General features: G+C 55.3%; 4 protein-coding genes across 15 annotated transcripts; 3 read left to right on the forward strand and 1 right to left on the reverse strand.

Moving 5' to 3' along the window:
• Positions 1 to 499: 499 nt before the first annotated feature.
• Positions 500 to 9,473, forward strand: arhgap27l (Rho GTPase activating protein 27, like). Of its 8 annotated transcripts, XM_061845312.1 has the most exons (20): positions 500 to 569; positions 2,360 to 2,466; positions 2,698 to 3,572; positions 3,832 to 3,954; positions 4,346 to 4,495; positions 4,573 to 4,626; positions 5,156 to 5,275; positions 5,341 to 5,415; positions 5,831 to 5,890; positions 6,048 to 6,115; positions 6,188 to 6,275; positions 6,378 to 6,479; positions 6,562 to 6,660; positions 6,718 to 6,796; positions 6,867 to 6,983; positions 7,054 to 7,152; positions 7,212 to 7,289; positions 8,033 to 8,167; positions 8,758 to 8,863; positions 8,945 to 9,473. In XM_061845312.1, the coding sequence occupies exons 2-20, from the start codon at positions 2,436 to 2,438 to the stop codon at positions 9,120 to 9,122; spliced, it is 2,637 nt and encodes an 878-aa protein (XP_061701296.1). In that variant the 5' UTR covers positions 500 to 569; positions 2,360 to 2,435; the 3' UTR covers positions 9,123 to 9,473. The 8 variants fall into 8 exon arrangements, with proteins under 8 accessions (XP_061701296.1, XP_061701292.1, XP_061701294.1 ...); XM_061845308.1 differs by having other exon boundaries at positions 6,188 to 6,479; XM_061845310.1 differs by having other exon boundaries at positions 6,562 to 6,796.
• Positions 9,474 to 9,584: 111 nt separating this feature from the next.
• ccdc103 (coiled-coil domain containing 103) lies at positions 9,585 to 11,268 on the forward strand. Its single transcript, XM_061845333.1, has 3 exons — positions 9,585 to 9,756; positions 10,846 to 11,023; positions 11,083 to 11,268. Exons 2-3 carry the CDS (start codon positions 10,875 to 10,877, stop codon positions 11,201 to 11,203), a joined length of 270 nt encoding a protein of 89 aa, XP_061701317.1. The 5' UTR covers positions 9,585 to 9,756; positions 10,846 to 10,874; the 3' UTR covers positions 11,204 to 11,268.
• Positions 11,269 to 11,419: 151 nt separating this feature from the next.
• Positions 11,420 to 17,471, forward strand: abi3a (ABI family, member 3a). Of its 4 annotated transcripts, XM_061845319.1 has the most exons (11): positions 11,420 to 11,754; positions 12,180 to 12,350; positions 12,985 to 13,158; positions 14,255 to 14,313; positions 14,393 to 14,452; positions 14,904 to 15,064; positions 15,127 to 15,258; positions 15,464 to 15,586; positions 15,675 to 15,773; positions 16,856 to 16,972; positions 17,045 to 17,471. In XM_061845319.1, exons 1-11 carry the CDS (start codon positions 11,623 to 11,625, stop codon positions 17,206 to 17,208), a joined length of 1,392 nt encoding a protein of 463 aa, XP_061701303.1. In that variant the 5' UTR covers positions 11,420 to 11,622; the 3' UTR covers positions 17,209 to 17,471. The 4 variants fall into 4 exon arrangements, with proteins under 4 accessions (XP_061701303.1, XP_061701302.1, XP_061701305.1 ...); XM_061845318.1 differs by having other exon boundaries at positions 11,420 to 12,350; XM_061845320.1 differs by lacking the exons at positions 11,420 to 11,754; positions 12,180 to 12,350 and adding an exon at positions 12,394 to 12,698.
• An 866-nt stretch (positions 17,472 to 18,337) lies between these two features.
• ifnphi1 (interferon phi 1) lies at positions 18,338 to 20,744 on the reverse strand. 2 transcript variants are annotated; one of them, XM_061845881.1, is made up of 5 exons: positions 20,267 to 20,744; positions 20,107 to 20,181; positions 19,882 to 20,034; positions 18,533 to 18,616; positions 18,338 to 18,464 (listed from the first exon to the last, which is right to left on the reverse strand). In XM_061845881.1, the coding sequence occupies exons 1-5, from the start codon at positions 20,393 to 20,395 to the stop codon at positions 18,381 to 18,383; spliced, it is 525 nt and encodes a 174-aa protein (XP_061701865.1). In that variant the 5' UTR covers positions 20,396 to 20,744; the 3' UTR covers positions 18,338 to 18,380. The 2 variants fall into 2 exon arrangements, with proteins under 2 accessions (XP_061701865.1, XP_061701864.1); XM_061845880.1 differs by having other exon boundaries at positions 18,377 to 18,616.
• Between the last annotated feature and the right edge of the window lie 106 nt (positions 20,745 to 20,850).

A 20,850-nucleotide genomic window follows, 5' to 3' on the forward strand; every position in this document is an offset into this window, starting at 1 on the left:
CCTCCAAATGGGCGGGTCGGAAGCGGCGATACTGATGAGCGTCGCTTGATTTGATTGTTGCCATGGGACAAAACATTACATTTCTTTTTATTTCTATTTAATGACATCGTTGGTTTGTATTTTACTCAACGCAATATCAGAGAGAGGCACATCGCAAGATGTTTTTTTTTTTGGGGGGGGGGGCGGGGTGCTGTAAATAATGAACAGCAGATGATTTTACGTGTGGGTGTTTTGATATTCAGGCAAGGAATGAAATTCATATTTTAAGGAATAAAACCATAAAAAATCATCTCAATAGGTAATGATTTTCGTTAACTTTTTTTCTTGTTTGGCAGTGAAGACGTCATGCAGTACGAGCGCCTTTCCGCCACCGGAGGGCGCTCTCGGGGCGTGGCCTGCTCGGCGACAAGCAGGAAGCAGGAAGTGGTCTTTTTCGGTTGGGGGGGGGGCAAGTCGAGACAAGCAGGTCTCGGAGGTGGGCGGGGCCAAAGAGGGGAACCTGTTCCACACACAAGTACTGTACACGAGTCCGAAGTATGATTTGGTTTGCGCTTCAACTTGGATTTAAGGTAACACGACCACTTTTCTTTTTTGACTCCACTTTTATGGGACAAAAATGTTTCCGTCTCGTGCGTGCGAGCGAGCGAGTTGTACTTGTGGTACTTAAGTCGTCGTAGAGTTGTGGAATTAGTTTCTTTTGTGGCGTTTAAAATGACCGAGCTAACGAAGAACTTGGGAAGGAAGGAAGGAAGGAAGGAAGTGATGTGTTTTGTTGTTTGTTTGGTGGCTGACTCGTTAACACGTCGAGCTCCCGCTGCGTGTATTTGGGTGTGTTTGCTTGCGCGTACGTCGACCAAGTGGTTCTCAAGTCCCTCCTCAGAGAAACAAAAACACAAATGTCTCCTCGGAACTCTACGACCAAGTAGAAGTAGTCGTCACCGTCACCGTGTTCGTCCCACAGTACATTGAGCCGGAGGGACTCATCGCTTGAGTTGTAGTATTCGGTCCTTGAGGTCGACGTTTGCATAATTGCGGGGCAGGTACTTTGGATTGGAGTCTCCAAGAAAGCAAAGCCGCACTTTGGATCTTCAAATGTCAGTCGCCTAAAAGTACTCCAAACTTGGGCTGTGTTCCACCGGCCGCGTACTGCGATGTGCTTCCGGTGCATCTCGTCTTACTTTGCTGTAGTTAGCGCGTGAGTCATCGCCATGACGACGCTCGCGTCACACTCAATAATTGACAACTAGCCAAAGTTGGACAGCGATCGGAAATGACGCGGGAAGGCGTCAACTTTGACCCCTTTTGGACCAAATCGTTGTGGTCTCGTCACCGTTAAGGCCACACAAATTGGGGTGTTCGGGGTTCAGAGGTCGGAGCACGCCCACTGATGCCAGGTCGCCTGACGGCCGAAGGCGCTCCGATGTCACGTGACGTCCGTTCAGCTCAACAAACCTCGCGTTTCTTGTGTGTGTGTGTGTGTGTGGTCATGTGACAAGCAATCCTACGCACACACGGAGTTTGAGGTGTGTCAGATGTCAGAACGTTGACTCAACAAATGGATGCAGTTGTCCGCGTTGTCGTGGAAACAGGGCCTGCGTCGTCGCCAAGTACAAGTCATTTCTTTCAAATGTGTACGTTTTTTTGGGAGCGAGCAGTTTTGCAGCCACTCGTCATCACGGCGTACAGACGCAGTCCTCCTCCACTTATATGACGCTTGTTGCAATATGGTTTCATTGTTTTATTTCTACATATCTGTCATCCTTTGCTCTTGTTCTCCTTTTCAATGATATTACAGCCCACGATGATTCAAGTTCATCATTTGTGAAAACGATCGGCTTTGAAAAGTAAAGAATACCGAACGTTAGCGTCCTAATATAGAACAATACATGTAATAATTGTAAAGTCAAAGCAGAAAAACTGCACGGAGACAAACTTTAAAGATTGGCCACGTTGCAACGGAGTCCTGAGGCCACGAAAAAGAGACGGTCAGCCTGCCATTGGTCGTCGCTCTCTGGGTTTTTCCTTCTGGCGCGTGGAAAAGCCCAACCGGCAAACTTTGAACTCCGACCTGTGTGCCCTTCACGGCGAGGGCGGGGCTTACGGCGCCCCACAGGAAGCCGCCACTTCCCTCTGTAAACAAAACGAGGCCGCCACGCACCTCCTGCTATTGTTCGTCGGTGCGCGAGTGCAAAGTTTGTTTCTCGCAATCTTTTTCGATTGGGAGACGCAAGCCACAAGTTTGATGTCGTGCGAGCGTTTGTGTGTTTTTGACGTGTCCCGACAGGACCGACATTCTGCCGGCACCCATTTTGTCTACGTGCCGCCACAAGTTACGTTCCTTCCTCCTGTCCTCTCGTAGGGAGCGGATGGTCGGCCTTGACCGTTGCCCCGTCACCTGCCTGTCTGTCGGCTGAGGGGCGGAGTCTGTTATCGCCATGGCGACCGCGTCGGCCTCACTGGCCAGAGGTGAGGGCGCTTTATTTTGCCCCTTTACGAGTTACCGCGTGTCGTTTTGTGACGATTCCGCCGTAAAGTCAGCGTTGACAAATTTAGCGTAAGTGTAGCATTAGCGTTGGCACGGCTATTAGCTGCACTCCAGGGTTTGGCTAAAGGAGCTATCGAGAAGGTCCAGCGGGTGAATCAATTGTTGAGCCGCTACTTTAGCTAACCGCCTTGTTCCTCTGGTATGTGTTGGAGGTGTGGGCCTGGTGCTGGTGGAGTTCCAGTACGAGTACGAGGGCCGCGACGGCTCCGTGATCTCCATCAAGCCCAACGAACGCTACGTCCTGCTGGCAAAGACCAACGCCCACTGGTGGCAGGTGCGGCGGGACCACGCCTCCAAACCCTTCTACATCCCGGCCAAGTACGTCAAGGAGCTCCCGCCCGACGTGCCGTCCCCCCTGGACTTCGCCCACCCTCCCGGTCCCGAGGCGGCGGCGGGGGCCTCGGTCCCCGTCCCCATCCCTGTGCCCGTCCCCGTTCCCGCGACTCTGGAGGAGCTCGGCAGGACCCGGAGCAAACCCAGCGACGAACTAACCATCCGGCTCAGACCGGATGCGTCCGGAGTCTACCGTAAGACGGAGAATCGCATGTCTACGTTCGGTGTCCCGCTGGACCTCCTGGACTCACCGCTGCCCCTCGCCACGGGACCGCTCCACTCAGGCACCCATTCAGGTTCTGACGCCCTCGAGAAGTGTGACGGGGTTTCGGGGAAGATCCTCCCCGACGGCAAAGAGAAGTCAGGGAAGGCCCGCGTGCCCGGTTTCGGCCAGGCCGACCCGTCCGGCGTCCGGCCCCACGCGCTCCCAGTCCCCGTGGACACGCCCACCGTGCCCGAGGTGCACGCCCACAAGGATCCCGAGGGCGTGCCCCCGCAGGAAGATGCACAGGAACCGGCGGCCACGCCCAAAGAAATCCAAGAAGGGGAAGCCGTCGAGCCCACGGAGGACGACTCGCTGGACAGCGACGAGGAACCGAAGGAGGACGAGTCCAACCACATCTACGAGTCCATTCAGGACCTCCAGCTGGACACCCTGATTGGGCAGCTGAGCCCGCCCCCGACCCTCAAACAGGTAAAGGTTGCCGGTACGACCGACGGCTTGGAAAGCTCCAAACCGGCTCTTCTGTCTTCGTGCAGTCGGACCGTTGACTTGCCGAGCTCGAAGGAAACTGACCGTAGCCAAATAGGAGGCGCATCTAGCGTGCGTCTTCCGACACGTGAGCCGAAGGCAAATATTCATGACCGCAGAACCCAACGTGCGCAAAATAGAATTTTTAACGTACGACGTAACGAACGAATGTTCTGAGTTTTTCGTCTCGCCGCCTCCGCAGGCCCTCGACCCCGGTCCCGACCCGCCGCGCCCCTTCTACGCCTCGGGCCGCGCCCCCTCCTCTTCGAGCGCCTCCTCTGAAGTCGTGAGCCCCTCCCCACTGAGCCCGCAGCACGGAAGGCAGGTCAGTCCACGCTCGTTTTCCATTTTGAAAGGCATCATGCAGTTGACGCCTCGTAAGAGGAAGCAGAAAGTAAAACGTGGGCTTCAGGGGGTAGCGGAGGGCTCCCTGAGCCGTCTATCCTCACCGGGGTCGCGGCACGCCCTCGGCTTCCTGCCACCCAATCGCAGGAACACTGGCAACCGCGATCCCGCCGCACGCCAATTTACAGCTTTAGACAATTGCACTCACAATCACTTGGTAAACTACGATGCCGCACAAGGCGTTGCAACTACTTGTCGCGGCTCAAAGGTGACGAGTAAGGCAGGGGTGTGTGCGCGCGGGCGCTGAACTGTGTGGACGACGAGGGCGCCCGCCGGACGTCGGGCCTAAATGCCGAAGGTCTTCCCTGCAGGGCACTTCCGAGGTTTGGGAGCAGCTGATGGACGGAAATTCCGGAAGGCTCTACTACTACAACCGTCTCTCTGGCGCCACCTCCTGGAAGCCGCCGAGGGGGCCCGAAGACGACGACGGCGGCGGCGGCGGCGGGCTTGACGACTGCCCCGTAAGTCCTCGTTGGCGGCGTTTGAAGCTTCTCCCGCCCCGACTGGCCTCTGATTTTGTTCTTGTGTGGACTTGAAGCCGCCGCTGCCGGAAGAAGACTACCCTGTCGACAACGACGGCGTCTTCGCAACGGTACCTCGCACGCACGCACGCACGCACGCGCTCGCCGCATACTCCCTCGTGAGCGGATTTGCCACACGAAAATCCCAATTTCTCGGGTGAATGTCGTCGGCCCTGCGGTCGGCCATCTTTTCCGCCGCGTACTCACGCGTTTGCGCGCATTTTCCGATTTTCTTTCAATGCGCGCGATTTATTTGACTTATTGACCAACCCCAAAAACCACCAACTGGCGTTTTCTTGCTTATTCAAGATTTTTGGGGCGCTTGGTGAAAAATAATGACGGTTCATTTTTTTTCAATGTAGTTTTAACCGGTCGGTGGATTTTGAAAGTATTGGTCTTAAATTCGCATGTCAGGACGCCGCCGTATCGTGACGGGAGAGCGCAACCGTGATGGTCCGTCATTCCCGGATCGCCTCGAATCTGCAAAACGGGGGAGTTGAAATTGAACCCTGACAAATGAAAAGCATTGAAAAACGATGACAAGAAACAAATCCCGTCCCATCTCCTTGACGACGGCGCCGCCTTTTCCCGCTTTCGCAGCACGCCGAGCGACTCGCGATCCCCAGAGCGCGCCCGGAGCGACGGGACGGCGTCCGGACGGCGAACGGGGACGGGCTGCCGGATCAGCGGTCGGCGTGGCGACACAGCGTGGCCGAGGACGTGAGTTGGCGCACCATCGCGCCGTCGACTGACCGACTGGTGACCGACCGGTTTGTGTTCTTCAGACGTTTGTGTCGCGACATTGGGGGAAGGTCAACGACTTTGCCGACTGCAAGAGGGCCTCGCCCGACACGGCGCAGGTACGCACCCGCGCCAACTGCTTCACGCAACCGTACACTCGTGAACCAAAACAGGTTGACGCGCATCCGTACATTGACACGTACTCCCAACGTGCAGGAACAGACGCGCTAATCAATCGGATTGGTCGACTTTTGAGCAAAATGGGATTTGGGATTGGTGCGCAAGTGCCGTCCGTCTGTATGCCCGCCCGGCGCAAAAGGTTAATGCTAACGCTAGCGCGTTGCCCGACATGGGTCGGTTGTTTGAGTAGCTACTTGACTGTGATTGGATGAACGTGTCGGAGGGTGAAGGACATCAAAGCAGCAGGCGAAGGAGACGATGAGCCTTTTTAGCGGCCATTTTTCTTTTTTAACGTCGGCGCACACGTGCGGAAACGTGGGTGGCGGCGTGCTGATGATGTCATTGTGTGTCAAGCTTTGTGATAGGTTGAGACTGAGGAGGAATCTGTCCAATCGCAGCACAGACTCCCAGCAGGTACAGGCTGCTGATGACTGTATCATGATTACGCCTGAGATTTTCTTTGGTTGCTATGGGAACACCCTTGACTCACGCTCAACTAACCTTTCGTGTCGCGGTGGTCAAGCGCGTGCCGGGATCCGGCAATTGTCTGACTTCCTGTCTGTGCCTGTAGGGACACCTGTTGGAGAAGGCGGGAATCGTAAACAAGACCAAAGTCGTCGATAACGGCAGGAAGATCCGGTGAGACTTTTGTTTGTTGTTGTTGTTGTCGTCGTCGTCGTCATTGTTGTCGGTCTGTCGACGTGCCCACAGGAAGAACTGGAGTCAGTCGTGGACCGTCTTGCACGGTGGAATCCTCACCTTCCACAGGGACCCCAAGTCTGCTCCCAGCAGCAACATGGTAACCCGCCTTCCACCTTCACAGCCACCGTCGCTCCTGGCACAGTCACGTGACTCCTGCCCCGTCTCGTCTCTCTCCGTGCTCCCCCGTGCCGTCCCTCAGTCCAAGGCCTCACAGATTGTTCCCGAATACACGGTGGAGCTGAGAGGAGCTTCCGTGTCCTGGGCCCCGAAGGACAAGTCCTCCAAGAAGAACGTGCTGGAGGTGAGCCCGGTTGCCGTGATGATGTTCCACGCGATCGTGAAGCTGCGTTCCTGATGGCGCGCGTGTCTGTGCGTGCGCGCAGCTGAGGACTCGTCAAGGTTGCGAGTACCTGATGCAGTACGACACCGAGAGCATCATCGCCGATTGGCTGAAAGTCATCCAAGACACCGTCCGACAGCTGGTGAGTCAAAAACCCGCAAACGGGCACGGACGCGCTAAGCGAGGAGGCCTTTTTCAGGAGCAGGAACACGCGTCGGACGACGACGACGACGACGACGCCTCCTCGGACAAGGAGGAGAAAGACAGGAAGCAGACGTGTGAGTGCTTTCATTGGAAGTCACGCCCCGCGGCGCACGTCACCTTTGTTTTTGACACTTTTGTCGGCAGCCAACAGAAGTTTTTCGGGCGGCGACTCGGAGCGGACGCGTGTTCGCACCAAACTCCGCCGCTTCCTCCAGAGGAGGCCCACGCTCCAGAGCGTCAAGGAGAAAGGTTACATACGAGGTGAGCGCGGAGCGGACCGAGCCCACGTGGCCCAGTTGTGGCGCATGATTGTCGTTGTCGTCGTGTGTAGACAACGTCTTCGGCTGCCATCTGGACACGCTGTGTCACAGGGAAAACACCACCGTCCCCAAATTCGTAGACAAGTGCATCAGAGCGGTGGAGAGGAGAGGTAAGACGCAGGCGCATCCCAAGACGGACGCAGGTCCTCACCTCGTCGTGCCCGTTCAGGTCTGGACGTGGACGGACTCTACCGTGTCAGCGGAAACTTGGCCGTCATCCAGAAGCTGCGCCACAAAGCCGATCACGGTAATCCATCCGTCGCTCCGGAGGTAGAAAGTCGACCCCAGAAATCCACGTTCAATTCCTCGCGCCTTTCATTCGGTTCGTTCCCGGCGCGGGATCCACGCAGAAGAAGGAATTTCTCCTGCTATATTTGAAAACTTTCTGCAGTAATCTGCTTCCCACCTCCCATGAGTGCTGGGGTTATCCAATATGCTTTTTTGTTTTGGACAATTCTACCGATCGTCTTAATTATTTGCGCAAAGCAAAGGAATAACATTTTCTTTTGGTCATGCTCTTGTCCTACCTGTGGCTTTAAAAGGCAGGACCCGGTGAGGGAAGCGGGACTCTGCCCCTAAGTCCGCGTGCTAGCGACAGCGTCGGGTGTGCTCCGTAAAGAAGAGATCGAAAGAGTAGTGCCCCCCACCCCCCCCCCCCATCCAAACCACCTGTGACTGGTTCGCAGTAGTCCACACTTTGGACTTGGGCACTCATTGCAACCTCAGTCTGTGTGAGGGGGGGGGGGGGTGGGGGGGCTGGGTGCAAAAGTCTGACACTCGGTTGCAAAGTCTGCTTAGAAATCCACCAGATGGGTTTAGATTAGCACGATTTGAAAATTCGTCCGAGACTGCGAAAAGCCACCCGCGACGACCGGCTCGCCTTTCCTTGCGGTGCGGTTTACTCGATTTTTGCCGCGTCGAGGGCAGGAAAGTCCGAGTGGACGACGGGGACGAGGACCGCGTGCTCAGCGTGTTCTTCCTGCGTTTCAGAGGAGCATCTGGACCTGGAGGACGGCCAGTGGGAGGACGTCCACGTGCTGACGGGAGCGCTCAAGCTGTTCTTCAGGGAGCTTCCTGAGCCGCTCTTCCCCTTCAGCTTCTTCGAAAAGTTCATCGCCGCAATCCGTCAGTCCAGACCCGCCGGCCGCCGGCCTTATTTGCCACGTTTGTTTGGTTTCACGATAGAGAAAAAGCTCGTCCTCGTCGCCGCGCGTCAGTCGATCGTCACCCAAACATTGAACATCTCTTCCGAAGCAGGGATCGCAGCAATATTTAGGATTTTACGGAGCTTTCCCTCACGCGGGCAATAGACTCCTTGCCTTTCTCGGAAGTCAATGCTAGCGAGCACCGGGCGAATTGCTTGTCATGTCGCGCGGGGACTCTCCGAGGACAACCCCGGTCGAACGAAGCCAAACGTGGTTCAGCGGTGCCAGCTTCCGCCCAGGGAAATCCACGAGAATTTGCCAAAACCCAATTCGCCGGATGAATCGAACACGGTTGAAAGGCTCGTGCGGACATCCACCACCGAGGCTGATTTCGGGCTCTCGGTCCCGGATTTGGGATTTCTGAGGTCTCGGGACTCGCGGGCGGCTTTCTTCCGGTCCCGCTCGGATGCGCAGGTGGCGTCTCGCCGCGTCGGGACTCGGAATTTCGCGCGATTGCGTTTTGTCGAACCCAAACGCCGCCACGTGACCTTTCCACCTTTTGACCCACAGAGGTTCCTGACTACAGTCTGCGCGTGTCCTACATGAAGGACCTGGTCCGCTCGCTGCCGCTTCCCAATCACGACACCATGCAGCTCCTCTTCCGACACCTGCGCTGGTGCGTGCCTCGACGCCGTACGACGAGCTCCGAACTCGCGGCCCCGAACCGGTTCTTCTTCTTCTTTTCCTCGGCGCGCAGGGTGGTGGAGCACAAAGACACCACCCGGATGTCGATCCAGGGCACGGCCATCGTCTTCGGGCCCACGCTGCTGCGGCCGCAGACCGAGTCGTCCAACGTGGCGGTCCACATGGTCTTCCAGAGCCAGATCGTGGAGCTCGTGCTCAACGAGTTCCACGCCATCTTCGTGCCGACGTAGCGCAGGACCGCGCGGTGAAGCCGTCGAGTTCCGGATCCTTCCGCAGGGGCAGGAGGAGGAGGTTGCGGGGGTTACCGGTTCCACTGACATCCCACAAAAAAGAAAAGACTCACGACGTCATCACTGATGAATAAGATCAACTGCAATTATTTGATGATCATATTTTATTGTGAAATATTTGCACGACTTCCCGTGCTTACGCTTTTAAGAGATCCCACTAAATCTTCTCGTGACAAAAAGAAGAAATATCCTCAACATTGAAAGATTTTTGTCAAACAAAACCGAAGCCAAGAACCTTGAGCAACTTTATTTTGCTTGTCTGACAATGGCAATGAAACATCTTAAAGGCAACATCCGCATCTTGCAAATATGTTTGAAGGATTTATCGGGATGTGTGTGTGTGGGGGGGGGGGGAGGCGCTCGCTCTCTCTCTCTCTCTCTCTCTCTCTCTCTCGCTCTCTCTCTCTCTCTTTCGCTTTGCGTCCGTCGTCATAGCAACCGAGCTTTTGTTTTCTTCCGCGAACGAGGTAAAACCTCGCGAGTCAGCTCCCCAACTAACTGCAGCTTCCTTCCAACGACTTTGATTTCGCAAGCGGATACGAAACATTCGGCTTTTCCTCAACTTTGACGGAAAGTATGAAAGGCCACCCGCTTTGCGTCCTTGCGCTATTTTGTCGACGGTCGGTGCAATTCTATCCGTGTCAATTGAAAAGTGACTGCCGACGAAAGGCGTCGCCGATGCTTTTCGCCTCTTTTGGCCGCAGCGACATGTCTCGATTTGGTGTCTTATTTCAATTTGCAACAAACCAAAGCGCCGAGGTAATCGGCCGCCATCTTGGAACGGTATCTTCGGCGTTTCGAAGGGGCCCCCCCGCCCCCCACCCCATGAGCAAGTTTTCTTTCTTCAAGGAAACGTGACGGGGATCGGACTTGGGACCAAGTTTGGATACATTATTTATATTTTGGCGTTTGGCGAGCCGACATTGTCACTAATATGGAATGTGAGGAAAGCTTCGTGGAGCGCTACCGCTCAGAGAACAATAATCAGCAACATTAATTATCAACCGCTTTCAAAATATGAACCTCCTGCGGTTGAAGAAATAAATAGAAGATGAAAAAGGGATGACAAGGGAGATTTCTGCACGGCGTGTCCGTTAACCAAGGCGGCCTGGAAGTGCAAAACAATTGGATGAATCGAGAAAGATTTTGGCATTTCGGGAAAACACAAACACCAAAAACGAAGCAAATTACAACTGCGGACGCCCGGTCTCAGAAATCGTTGCAAATATAAAATCGCAATTTAGGGACGGACGTCACATTCCGCCCGCGCGACATGACCTTCCCGCAGTGCGGCAACGAGGCGAAGCTGTGGGATTTCCAATGATCCGGAATAAAGAATGACGGCTTTGACAGCCAACAGCGCAAAATCTACGCTAAAACTGACGTATTCCAATTAAATGCGATATGATGATGTTTCACGACCTACAATTGTACGCTAGTCAAAGGACGTCAACTTTCACGTGAAATAATACCCAAAACAATGTTTTGCCCTGACTGGTCCACCACACAGTCCACTTTTTATCCCACGTCAAAAATGTCAGTCAAATGGGTTCTGCCCTTTCCGGGTGTTCGCAGTTGCAATTGGATTGTTTTGGGGATTTCCTGAAACGTGAAAGTCTTTCACGATTTCTTCCACGGTTTTGCGCTTCTCGGGCCACCGTAGTCAACTGACCGCACGCGACACGATCGGCGATGGCGACGCCTCGGCGCGACGTCGTCGACTTCGGGGCGCTGGAGAAAGAACTCGGCGCCGCCGTGGAGTCGGAGCGCAAGTACCAACGAGAGAACGACGCCAAGTTGAGGGCCGTCCGGCAAGGCGTCGCCTCCTACCAGCAGTTCAGGTGAGAAAGAACCAGAACGGGCGGAGCCTTCCCGTCATTCACCGGATGCTTTTTTGTAGGGATCTGGTCCTGACCAGTCACTTGACGCCGCTGGACAAGAACGACAAGAACGCTCGCAAGCGCCCCCCCTGGAACCCCGTGGTTGCCGGCGGCAACCAGGGCGGGAACCCGCCTGAATAACATCAGGAAAAAGACATCTAACCCTCAATGACAAAATACATAAACGTGTCAAGTTGTCAATTCAAGTTGTTTCGATTTTCAATTCTCCGAAAGTGACTTGACCCGAAGCGTCCATCCGCGTGCATGCTTACACTTTGGCCACAAGAGGGCGCCGTCGTGTCGCGTGGACGCGCGTGGTTGCGGTATGCGCGTGCACGCAGAGGAAGCTGTCGCACACGAAGTGAAGGAGAGGAGAGGAGAGACGAGAAGAGAAGACGAGAAGAGAAGAGAAGAGAAGAAGAGAAGAGAAGAGAGGAGAGGAGAGGAGAGGAGAGGAGAGGAGAGAAGAGGCGATCTTTGCGGAGGTTGACAGGCGCATCACGACGGACTTGATCCTCTTTCCATTTTTCCCTTTTCCCTTTTTCGACTACGAAGAGAAAATGAAGGCAGACGCGTTAAAAGAAGAAGTTGCGAAGATCCTCAACGAGGCTCCAAAGTCCAGGAAGCTGCTTGTGGAAAACTACTCCAACTTCATGGACGTGGCCGACTACTGCCGCAACAACTACTTGCAGGCCAGTGGTCGCCGGACTTGCCGCCGCCACCGCGTGTACTCGTCCGACTCGGCGCTCTTGTCCTGCTGCTCGCGGTGGAACAAATAGCGCGGGTGCCTCGAGATAGGAGCCGCCTCCTCCGAGTCCGGCTTTTCGGGATAGGAGCCGTCGCCGGGCTTGTGTCAAGATCCGCGCACGATTTCGTTTTCAGTGGCGGTACACCACTCGGTGGCGCTAAACTTGCCAACTGAGAAGGAAGAAAGCGCAAAAGTCGTTTTGTCTTTGGATCCATGACAATGGTGTTGATTGTCTTTGTTGGCTTCATTTTAGCGGGGAATCCGAACAAAGAAATTCGACTCGTATCTCAAGGCACCACTCCACGCGTGCTCGCGTGCTGCGACGGCACTAAATTAGGCTCGCTGCAGCTAACCCGTTTTGGTCACCAGTCGGGGGGCGGCGCTTCTGAAGCTTTGGAGGAGACCAAGACGCTGACCGCCCAATCGCTGGCCAGCATCGCCTACCAGATTAGCACGCTAGCCACTAGCGTGCTAAGCCTGCTGGACGCCCAGACCGATCAGCTTCGCCACATGGAGTCGTCCGTCAACCTCATCGGCCAGGTGTGTACGCGAAATTTAGCTTTAAGAAGCGTCAACGGGGGTTCGCCCGACTTTTGACTTTCCGCTTTTCACGCTTCATTGCACGACTCGAGTGTTCGACCCATCCAGGAAGGCAACAGGCAGTATTTGCCGTCATTAATCGAGTTTATTATTTTCACGGCTAGAATGTTCTGCCTCGCAGCTCCGATGACCACGTGGAGTTTGCACGTTGCGTGCGTGGCTTTTCTCTCGTTGCGGGCACGCCGCCTTCCTTGCTTGCGTCGATTGAAAACTCTTAAATCGCCCTTTAGCCTGATTGCGGGTGCGGTCGGGGGTTTGTTTCCAGGTGTAGCCCGCCTCCTCCCCGAGGTAAGTTGGCGTCTGGGACCCTGGTGAGGATAAGCAGCTCACAAAATGGACGGATGGGGTCAAAATCTGAATTTTTACACATGAACGCTTTCTGTCTTTGGTGGGGACGAGCTCCTCCCGCCAAGCGCACCAAAGGTCTTCTTTCTGCCCGTGTTGCATTCAGGGACCCCGCTTCATTCCACGCTCCCCTTTCATACGAGCACATACGTGTTCCACGCGTGATGTTTTGGAGATGAAATGTTGTTTGTTTTTTTTTTTGTGTGTGTGTGATGCCGCTCCATGACAGACGGTGGCGATGCACCGCGAGAAAGTTTCACGCCGAGAAATCGGCGTCTTCACAGTGGCGCAACGTGTCCCTTGCGGGCCCAAGATCCTGAGGGCGCCCGCGCAGCCCCGCCCGCCTTACAGCCGGCGTCCAATCAGCTATCAGCAGCTGGACGGCTTGGGTCACGGCGTGAAGGTACGCTCTCGTCATCTTCCGCTTCGCACGAGAAACGCGAGTCACCGTCTACGCTGACAGGAAGTGGCAGCGGCCTAGGGAAGCCACTTCCTGTTGTTTTTGTCGTGACTCCGCTTCCTCCAAAGTGTTTGACGTTCTTTTACAAGCCCGAGTTGGGAGGTTAGGGTTAAACAAATCAAACCAGCATGCAAGGATTTGCAAAGCACGATCACAACGGCGTCACGGCACCTTTTGAATTGAGGACACCAATTGTTGAAGCTTTGAAGGAGGAATTCTTTCCCATTCTTTCTTGATGTACAGCTTCGGTCCGGGGTCTCCGTCGTCGTATTTTACGCCTCGTAACGCGCCGCACGTTTTCAATGGTCGACAGGTCCGGACTGCGGTCGCACGCTTTTACTCCAAAGAAACACTGTTGAAACCCGTGCAAAAAGTGGTTTGGCATTGTGTTGCTTGGATGGCAGCATCCGTTTCTCCAAAACCTATAAGTACCTTTTCAGCATGAACGGACGTGGAAGTTACCCATACCAGTGGCAACGACACTGAGGACACAACGTCCACAATTTCCAAAACCAATTGGAAATGTCGACCGGTCGGAGCACAGAAAACTTCGATGGACTCGGGCCCACAGGAGCTGCTTCCGTGCCGTGATTTGTCCAGACTCGCTGAACCTTTTGATGATGATCCGGACCGTCGTCGAGGGTTTGGTTGCCCTTTGAGCCACGTTTAGGGACGCTCCTTTTCTAGCCAATCAGCGCACGCGCCTGTTTGTTCAGCCGTGGGACGTTCCTCGACGTTTTCACGCGTTAACGATTATTTGCTGGAAGACAATCAAGTCGATGTGTTTGAAGTGGCAATGAAATGCGGCGGGAAGGTTATTTGTGTTGTGTTTTGGTCCGTCGTCATGGGGATCGCGCAACTCGCTCGCTTTTGTCAAGCGTGGGAAGTTCTTTGCGGAGGTCGCGCTTGTGTGTTGGGACTGTGGGCCCATTGATACCGCGGCCCTTTTCCTCTGCCCCCGTCACTCTCTCTCTCTCTCTCTGTCTCTCTCTCTGCCTGTCCCCCTTTCTTCCCGCACCCCCTTTCGTGTCCCCCGCAGCCGACCGGGAAAGAGCCGGAGGGAGCCGGAAGCGTCCGGATGCCGGCCTCGTCCACCAGGTGGCGTTTTGTCGCTCTTGTTGCCGACTGGAACCTCGACTTTTTGTTGTTTTTCGATTGTGGCTTTGACTTCTTTCAGGTCCAGCGGCAAAGCCGCGGCAGAAGGCCTCCGCGGTGCAGCGGCGCCCTCTGGTGGCAGGTAGGCTTAAAACTCAGCCATTCATAGCAAATGGCGGCCGACAATTGCGCCCGCTTAAAACTTTTGTCGTTATTCTCAAAGGAGTCGATTTCTTCCATTGCTTTTTTTCCCCGGTTCAACGAGCCGTCCGGTGTTTGAGGCGCTTATCCTCACAAGGGTCGGAGCCCATCGCCTCCGTCTTCGGGCGATACCCGCCTTGAATTGGCCGCCATTCAGTCACAGGGCACATAGAAACAAACGACCATTCGCACTCACGTGAAGCACCGATTGGGGGGAGGGGGGAGGGGGGTAGCGCGATTTGAACCCCGGTCCTCAAAAGTGTGAGGACCGACGCGACGCCCCTTCATCGAGCCGCAGTAAAGAAAGGTTCATATGTGAAAAACGATTTTTTTCATTCATTTGTTTGAAAATAACAAATGGTTCCAAACGTAACGGATGTTGTGTGTTGAAGCTCCACTTTTAGGAAGGCCGTGGCCCCGCCCACCATCCCACTCCAAAGAGACGCCCCGGACGAGAGGCCGCCCTCTCCGGCCGACTACGCGGTGACCCCGCCGGAGACTCGACCCTCGGCGCTTTTCCTATCGGTGACCCCGCCCCCGAGTCTGGAGACAGGTGAGCGCGTCACCACGGCGACAGTCTTTTCTTTTGACCTCGCCGCTCGGACCTTTCCTCAGTACCGGAGGAGAGCAGCCTCCCCCCGCCGTCGCCCCCTCCCCCCGACCCCGACCCGGACCACTCCTTTCCTGTGCCGTCCAATGAGGAGCCGGAGCTTCCGCCCCCTCCTCCGGCCATCCTGGAAGTAGACGGTACCGCACGCAAATACACGCACACATGTTGACAAGACGAAACACGTTTGTAGCGCGTTGAGGTGACCTCCATTCGCGCCAAAAGGAAGGACGGCCAGCGACCGAGTGGACAAAAATCCCACGTTTGTGTCGCCCCGATTCCAAAAAGCCATTTTTGCCGCTGTTCTTTGCTTGTCTTCCTCCCCTCTCGCCCTTCTTCCGGCAGCCGCCCTCCCGCCACGAAAGAGCGACCCCCCGGGTCGCTGCGTGTCGCTGAGGGTCCGCTCGGGCCCCGCCTCCCGCCGCCGCCGCCACGCTCGCTCTCTCTTCCTGCCGGCCGTCCAATCGCGTGAGCTGAGCGCTTTCCGCCCGCCCGCCCGCCCGCCCGCCCGCGGCGCTCGAGCACTCACCTGTTTTTCTGCTTTTGCGGGCGCCAGTGCTGATCCCCCCGCCCCCTCCTTACCCTCCCCCGTCCGCCCCCCCACGGCCATCTTCGGCGCATCGGCTCAGGCTGCCTGCTCGTCTGGAGCACCTCGGTAAGACGCGCCCCCTATTTCAAAGTACCTCGAACTCGGCGGACTTTTTTTACACTTCCCAACGCCACAGACCGACCACACTTTTGGTCCTTTCCCATTTCCAAATACCTACAACAAAACAGACCTCTCATTGGCGATCTCGAAGCGTTTTTCTCATTGCCGTAATGAAGAAAAACTCCAAAGGGCCAGTTGAGGGCGTACGCCGCCTCCCGGCCAAAGATAGCCGGGATTGGCTCCGGCGTCCCCTCGCAAAATAAAGCAGACCCGATTCAAATGGGGAAAGTCCTGACGAAAACGCCTGCTTAAGAAGGGGGACCACCACCCCGCTCTGCCAGTCCGGAGGAACTATCGCTGATGTCCGCGCGATGTTGCTTTCAGGTGCGCTTTGTGTGCTCTGTGTGCTCCCTTACCTCGAAGCCCCTTCGCCATGGGTGACACTACCGGGGGGACAAGTTGGCTCCCGGCGTCACTGGGGGACACGCGAACCCCTCCACCGCCGGTTTGTTTGGATTGAACGATCATCAAAAACAATGGTTAACGTCGAGCGCATTGTCCCATCCGAGCTGAGCTCGGCTGGCGATTGGCTTCGGGACCTTTCGGTGGCTTCCTGTCAAGGTTGCAAGGTCGAGGGTACTGAATGGAGTCGGTCGCAAAGAAGCGTTCCTGCCGACGTGGAACCACCTTGGCCGTATTGCGCACACGTTTCCGGTCGGCGGTGTCAAAGGTGGCCTTGACGTGAGCGAGCTCGTCGGAATCGCCGTCAAGGAAGTTGTTGAAGTCATTCCTCCTCACTGACAAAGATCGAGGGTTAGGTTCGGTTCGGGTTAGGCAGCGACAGCCATAGCGTTTTTGTGCGATCCCGACGACGCCTTTGCTGCATTTTTTTTTTTTCCATATCAAATTTGAGGGTGAGCTTGTAGTATGAGGAGTTTGAAAAGAAAACAAAAGTGTGTGGAAGTATGGAAATGTGCTTTCAACAACTGAGAGGGGCACTTGTGCGAGTGAAAATTCTGCTGGAGGATTATTCTCTTGGTCTGTTTTGCGCGCAGCCGGGCGTTCCTCACGTGTCCTTGTTCCGTCAGATCTGGAGCTCCCGTCGCTCCCGCCGCTCCCTTCGCCGTTAGACAGCCGGCCCGCTTCAGATGACGCCCCGGCAGCGGAGGAGCTCAGAGGCGCGCCCCCACATTACCTGGAGAAAGGTGTTGTCGTCGACGTTTGCGTGGTGACAATTGGGCAGCTGAAAAACAGCACGTGTTCCCGGATGTGTACAGTGGTGGCGCTGTACCGCTACGAGGCCGCCGAGCCCGGCGACTTGTCCTTGGCGGAGGGCGACGTCATTTACCTGACTCATCGCCACGACGACGGCTGGTCGGAGGGGGTCCTGCGCGGCCGGCGAGGGTTTTTCCCCGACAATTACGTCCGATCCTGCGGCTAGACCGCCGTCCCGGCGGTGTCGGCCTTTTTCAATGTATTAAATCTGTCTGAACTTTAGGAAGCAAGAACAAAAGCGTAAAGCTGCCTTGCAGTCGAGGTGGAAGCAAAGAATACTCAAGAGACTCCGAATCATTTTTTTGTGTCTTAACAGATGTTTTAATAGTCAGATTCACAAACAGCCCCCCGGAAATTTCGGTGCCAAGCCGCACTTGTAGGTTGCGCCCCTAAGCCCGATCGGTTCAATAAAGTGGCAATTGCGCAGCTTCCCCCTGTTTGTGTCAGTGTTCGTCCACTAGGCGGCGCTCTTGCCCGGAACACTCACCGAAACCCAAAGGAATGAATGCAACAGTTTATTTTTTTGCGGTGGGAAAATTGGACGTCACACCAGCAGCCTTCGTTTATGGCTCGTTTCATTGCTTACCCCAGGGGGGGCGTAACAACCTGCATGTGAACTTGTCTACAAAAATGCATTTGCTCTCAGTAATGCAGTCGCGCTCTTTTCAAATGAAAATTGACAGAGCGAGAAGGCGAACTCTCCGAAAGGGACAACACCTCTGCGGGCTTTGCTTCAAGTCGGCATCAAAAATGCACTCCGCGTTCACACCGACAATACATTTGAAAACATTTCATTCAGTCATCCATCTTCCGTCAAGCGAGTCGCGAGCGCGCCGGAGCCCGACGGGCCAAGTAGACCCCGGACTGGTCGTCAGTTGACCACCAACCATTTGCAGCTCCGGCCGAGTCTTCGACCTTCGGGTTGGTCTTAGGTGTGCAGAGTGCGCGGTCCACTTTTCATTCTACGTCAACGCTTGGTCCTTGGTACCACTCGGGCGGATTCAAGACGGCGTCCCCGACGAGGTTCTATGTTGTCTGTGATCGCGCCTGCTCGCTTCCTGTCACCAGGACGTCCACAGGACGCGGATATCGGGCTTGATGTTCGAATGCGCTCGCTGCCAAGCCAACTTCTGCTGCTGCGGAAACCTGGACCCCCTCCCCCTCCCACATTTACTCTCTTAGCCCTCTTTTACTGTGTGGAAATACAAGTGAGCACTGGGCATTAAAAGTTCTTTTCAAAACTTTTTATTTTCAATACAAAGAATAAATGAAGAAATTGAATAAATAAGAGCAATAAATAGAGCAGTAGAAAAGTGAGCGAGCACACGGGAGGCGCCGTCACATGGCGGCCACCAACAAGTGCAGCTGCTGCAGGTGCATTTTGGTTTCGCTGCGGATCAACTCCCAACCTGCGCCACTGACCTGCAAGCCGTAAAACGCACGTCACGCGCTCGTCGGTCGCGGCGCCCGCGCCGCTCGAGAGTACTCACCGTGCCGTTGAAAGCGGCCCTGCTCAGTCTCTTGTAGTAGCGCCGCAGTTTTTGGGAGAAACAGCCGGCCTTTCCTGGCGGAAGCTGTCATCCAAAAGAGAAGAAGGAGCGCGCACGTGAAGGTGTGGCGCACATTTAGACAAGGTTTGCGCATGCATCGGGCAAAGGCTTCCCTCCAGATGTCTCGGAACGGCAAGCTCAATTCCTTTCTTTTTCGCTTGTACGCTCACGTTTGGCTGTGAGACAAGTTCACAATACCACTCGTGACTTCAACAAATTCACATCTCGATCCGTTCGACCCTCCCCCGTCCCCCCTTTGCTCGTCAAGTATCGGAACGTAACCGATGGCCGTTTCTCGTAGCTCGGGTGTGGCCTCAAAATTCCCATTTTGGCTTTCAGTTGTGAACGGTGCATTCGCTGTTCGGCAAACACGAGACTCGAGAATTGTCTGTGGGAGAAAAGAAAAGGAGATGGAAACATCGATCCGCCGAAGCAACAATTTGGAATCCCCGGAAAACAAAAGAACCTGCCGACCGGCCCGCCGAGCAAACAGAACTTGGACGGCTCGGCTGAGCGTACCGACGACGAAACATCGGGAAGACGCGCCCGGAGACAACAGGCGGGTTTGTCGCTGCCACCCTCCGCAGGGCCGTGGCGGTGACGGGATCGCGAGCCGCGCTTCGGGGGAAGTCTTTGAGAGAAGAAACATCCGGGCCGAAGAAGAAGCACAGAGGTGAGAGACGCGAGGTTTCAAACAAAGACCGGTGAGACCGGGATGAAACTTTACCAGAGGGAAGGCCAAGGAAGGAAAGGAAGAAAAGAGCCGAAACAAATGCACGGGGGAGGTCATTTCAGGGCTCGGGCTCGGGCTCGGGCTCGGGCTCACGTGGCCGCTTCTGCCGAACGTGCTCACTGGTCATCACTGACGGTGTAACGTATCGGAATGAATTCAGAGCTTGGCGAGAAAGCGCATCGCGCAACAAGAGAGTGAGCCCAAACGCCAGCTCAGTCACCAGAGCTGAACCCAACAGAGCTTGCATTTTTCCTCCTAAAGAAGAGAACCCGCCAGAAGCAAAGGAGAATGGAACCCTGGTGAAGTCCACCCTAACCCGGTCGCACCGATGGCGAGTCAGGGTTACGCCACCGAGCATTCGTTGTGCAGCGGATCGTTTTGGTTCCGACTGTGACGGCAGCTGGCGCTCCGCCCTCGTGTCGGTACCTTCAAATACAAGGCGGAATTCAGACCTTTGCTCTCGTTCTCATCTTTTGATCGCAATGTTCACAAAGCAAAGAAATCGGACCTTGCCATTCCAATACATTCAAGCACCAGGCGGGTCCGCCTAACGTACGCAAGAGTTGAGCTCGTCCTTCTGCCTGTACAGGATGTTGAGCAGGTCGTCCACGCGGCCCGGGTGCCAGCCCACTCGGGGGGGGTCCGCTTCCAGGTAAAGATCCAAAAGGTGCCCCAAGCTGTCGCGGACGAACGTCACCTTGCACGCCGCCTGCGGGTCGCGACGTCTGCGCTGTGATTGGCCGTCGCCGGGGCCGAGGGAGTCGCTCGAGACGGCTCTTACCTGAGATTTCTCCGCCAGCCGGTAAAGTTTTCTCGGGAAAGGAAGCGGGAATTCCTCTTGCGTGATGGGACCGCCCTGCGGGGGGATTTGACAAGGGACTCAGACGCTGGCATCGGGACCCTCGGGACGCCCCCTCGGACCGGAAGGACGTCGTACTTACCAGGCCTCGCAGCAGGATCAGACACTCGTTGCTCAAGTCCGTGTATCGTCTCAGCCAATTGCAGCGGAGGGCGGATGCGAGCGCCCCAAAGACGACGAGGACCACTTGTGCGCGTGCGACCCCCAACATGATGCCGCCGATGTGCCCGCATCACGTCGGCCTCTCAACTTATAAGCATAAGTTGATACAACTTTCCCAAACATCATAGCCCGTGATTCCCTTTCTATTCTCACTTTCCAAATTCAGCTGCCTCAGCTGGGTTGATGAGGATGAGGAGCGCCAAGCTTTCTTTATCTGTCTATAAAACGTGTGAAAGTGACGTCATGAAAAGGAAAGGCCCGCTTTTTTGACTGAGTGAGCTCAGGAGGGAAGTTCCTTTCACTTTCCTCCTGAGATCACTCCTCCGGCGGATGATTATTATTTTTTTTTTTTGGAATTATTATTATTTGCCGTCTTTACCACGGAGCGTAAAGAATGTCTTGCTTCATCGGTAGAATAATTTCGCAAAAGTGGCAACCCTAGCCCGATGATTTCGTCGGACGGAAAGAAACTGGGTCACGCGATCAGACCGCGGCAGCTTCTGA

The sequence above is a fragment of the Syngnathoides biaculeatus genome, chromosome 16 (assembly GCF_019802595.1).
Source record: "Syngnathoides biaculeatus isolate LvHL_M chromosome 16, ASM1980259v1, whole genome shotgun sequence".
Classification (NCBI taxonomy): domain Eukaryota; kingdom Metazoa; phylum Chordata; class Actinopteri; order Syngnathiformes; family Syngnathidae; genus Syngnathoides; species Syngnathoides biaculeatus.

Excerpts from the sequence above, each read along its gene's own strand:
- arhgap27l (XM_061845305.1), top strand. The coding sequence starts at position 2,436 with ATGGCGACCGCGTCGGCCTCACTGGCCAGAG. Across the intron at positions 5,891-6,047 it reads GCAGCACAGACTCCCAGCAG|GGACACCTGTTGGAGAAGGC; the intron begins GTACAGGCTGCT and ends CTGTGCCTGTAG. Across the intron at positions 8,864-8,944 it reads CTCTTCCGACACCTGCGCTG|GGTGGTGGAGCACAAAGACA; the intron begins GTGCGTGCCTCG and ends CTCGGCGCGCAG.
- ccdc103 (XM_061845333.1), top strand. The coding sequence starts at position 10,875 with ATGGCGACGCCTCGGCGCGACGTCGTCGACTTCGGGGCGCTGGAGAAA. Across the intron at positions 11,024-11,082 it reads GCCTCCTACCAGCAGTTCAG|GGATCTGGTCCTGACCAGTC; the intron begins GTGAGAAAGAAC and ends GCTTTTTTGTAG.
- abi3a (XM_061845318.1), top strand. The coding sequence starts at position 12,024 with ATGACAATGGTGTTGATTGTCTTTGTTGGCTTCATTTTAGCGGGGAAT. Across the intron at positions 12,351-12,984 it reads CCGTCAACCTCATCGGCCAG|ACGGTGGCGATGCACCGCGA; the intron begins GTGTGTACGCGA and ends GCTCCATGACAG. Across the intron at positions 14,453-14,903 it reads GCGGCGCCCTCTGGTGGCAG|CTCCACTTTTAGGAAGGCCG; the intron begins GTAGGCTTAAAA and ends TGTGTGTTGAAG.
- ifnphi1 (XM_061845880.1), bottom strand. The coding sequence starts at position 20,395 with ATGTTGGGGGTCGCACGCGCACAAGTGGTCCTCGTCGTCTTTGGGGCG. Across the intron at positions 20,035-20,106 it reads GGCTGGCGGAGAAATCTCAG|GCGGCGTGCAAGGTGACGTT; the intron begins GTAAGAGCCGTC and ends CGCGACCCGCAG. Across the intron at positions 18,617-19,881 it reads AGGACGAGCTCAACTCTTGC|CTTCCGCCAGGAAAGGCCGG; the intron begins GTACGTTAGGCG and ends TTTGGATGACAG.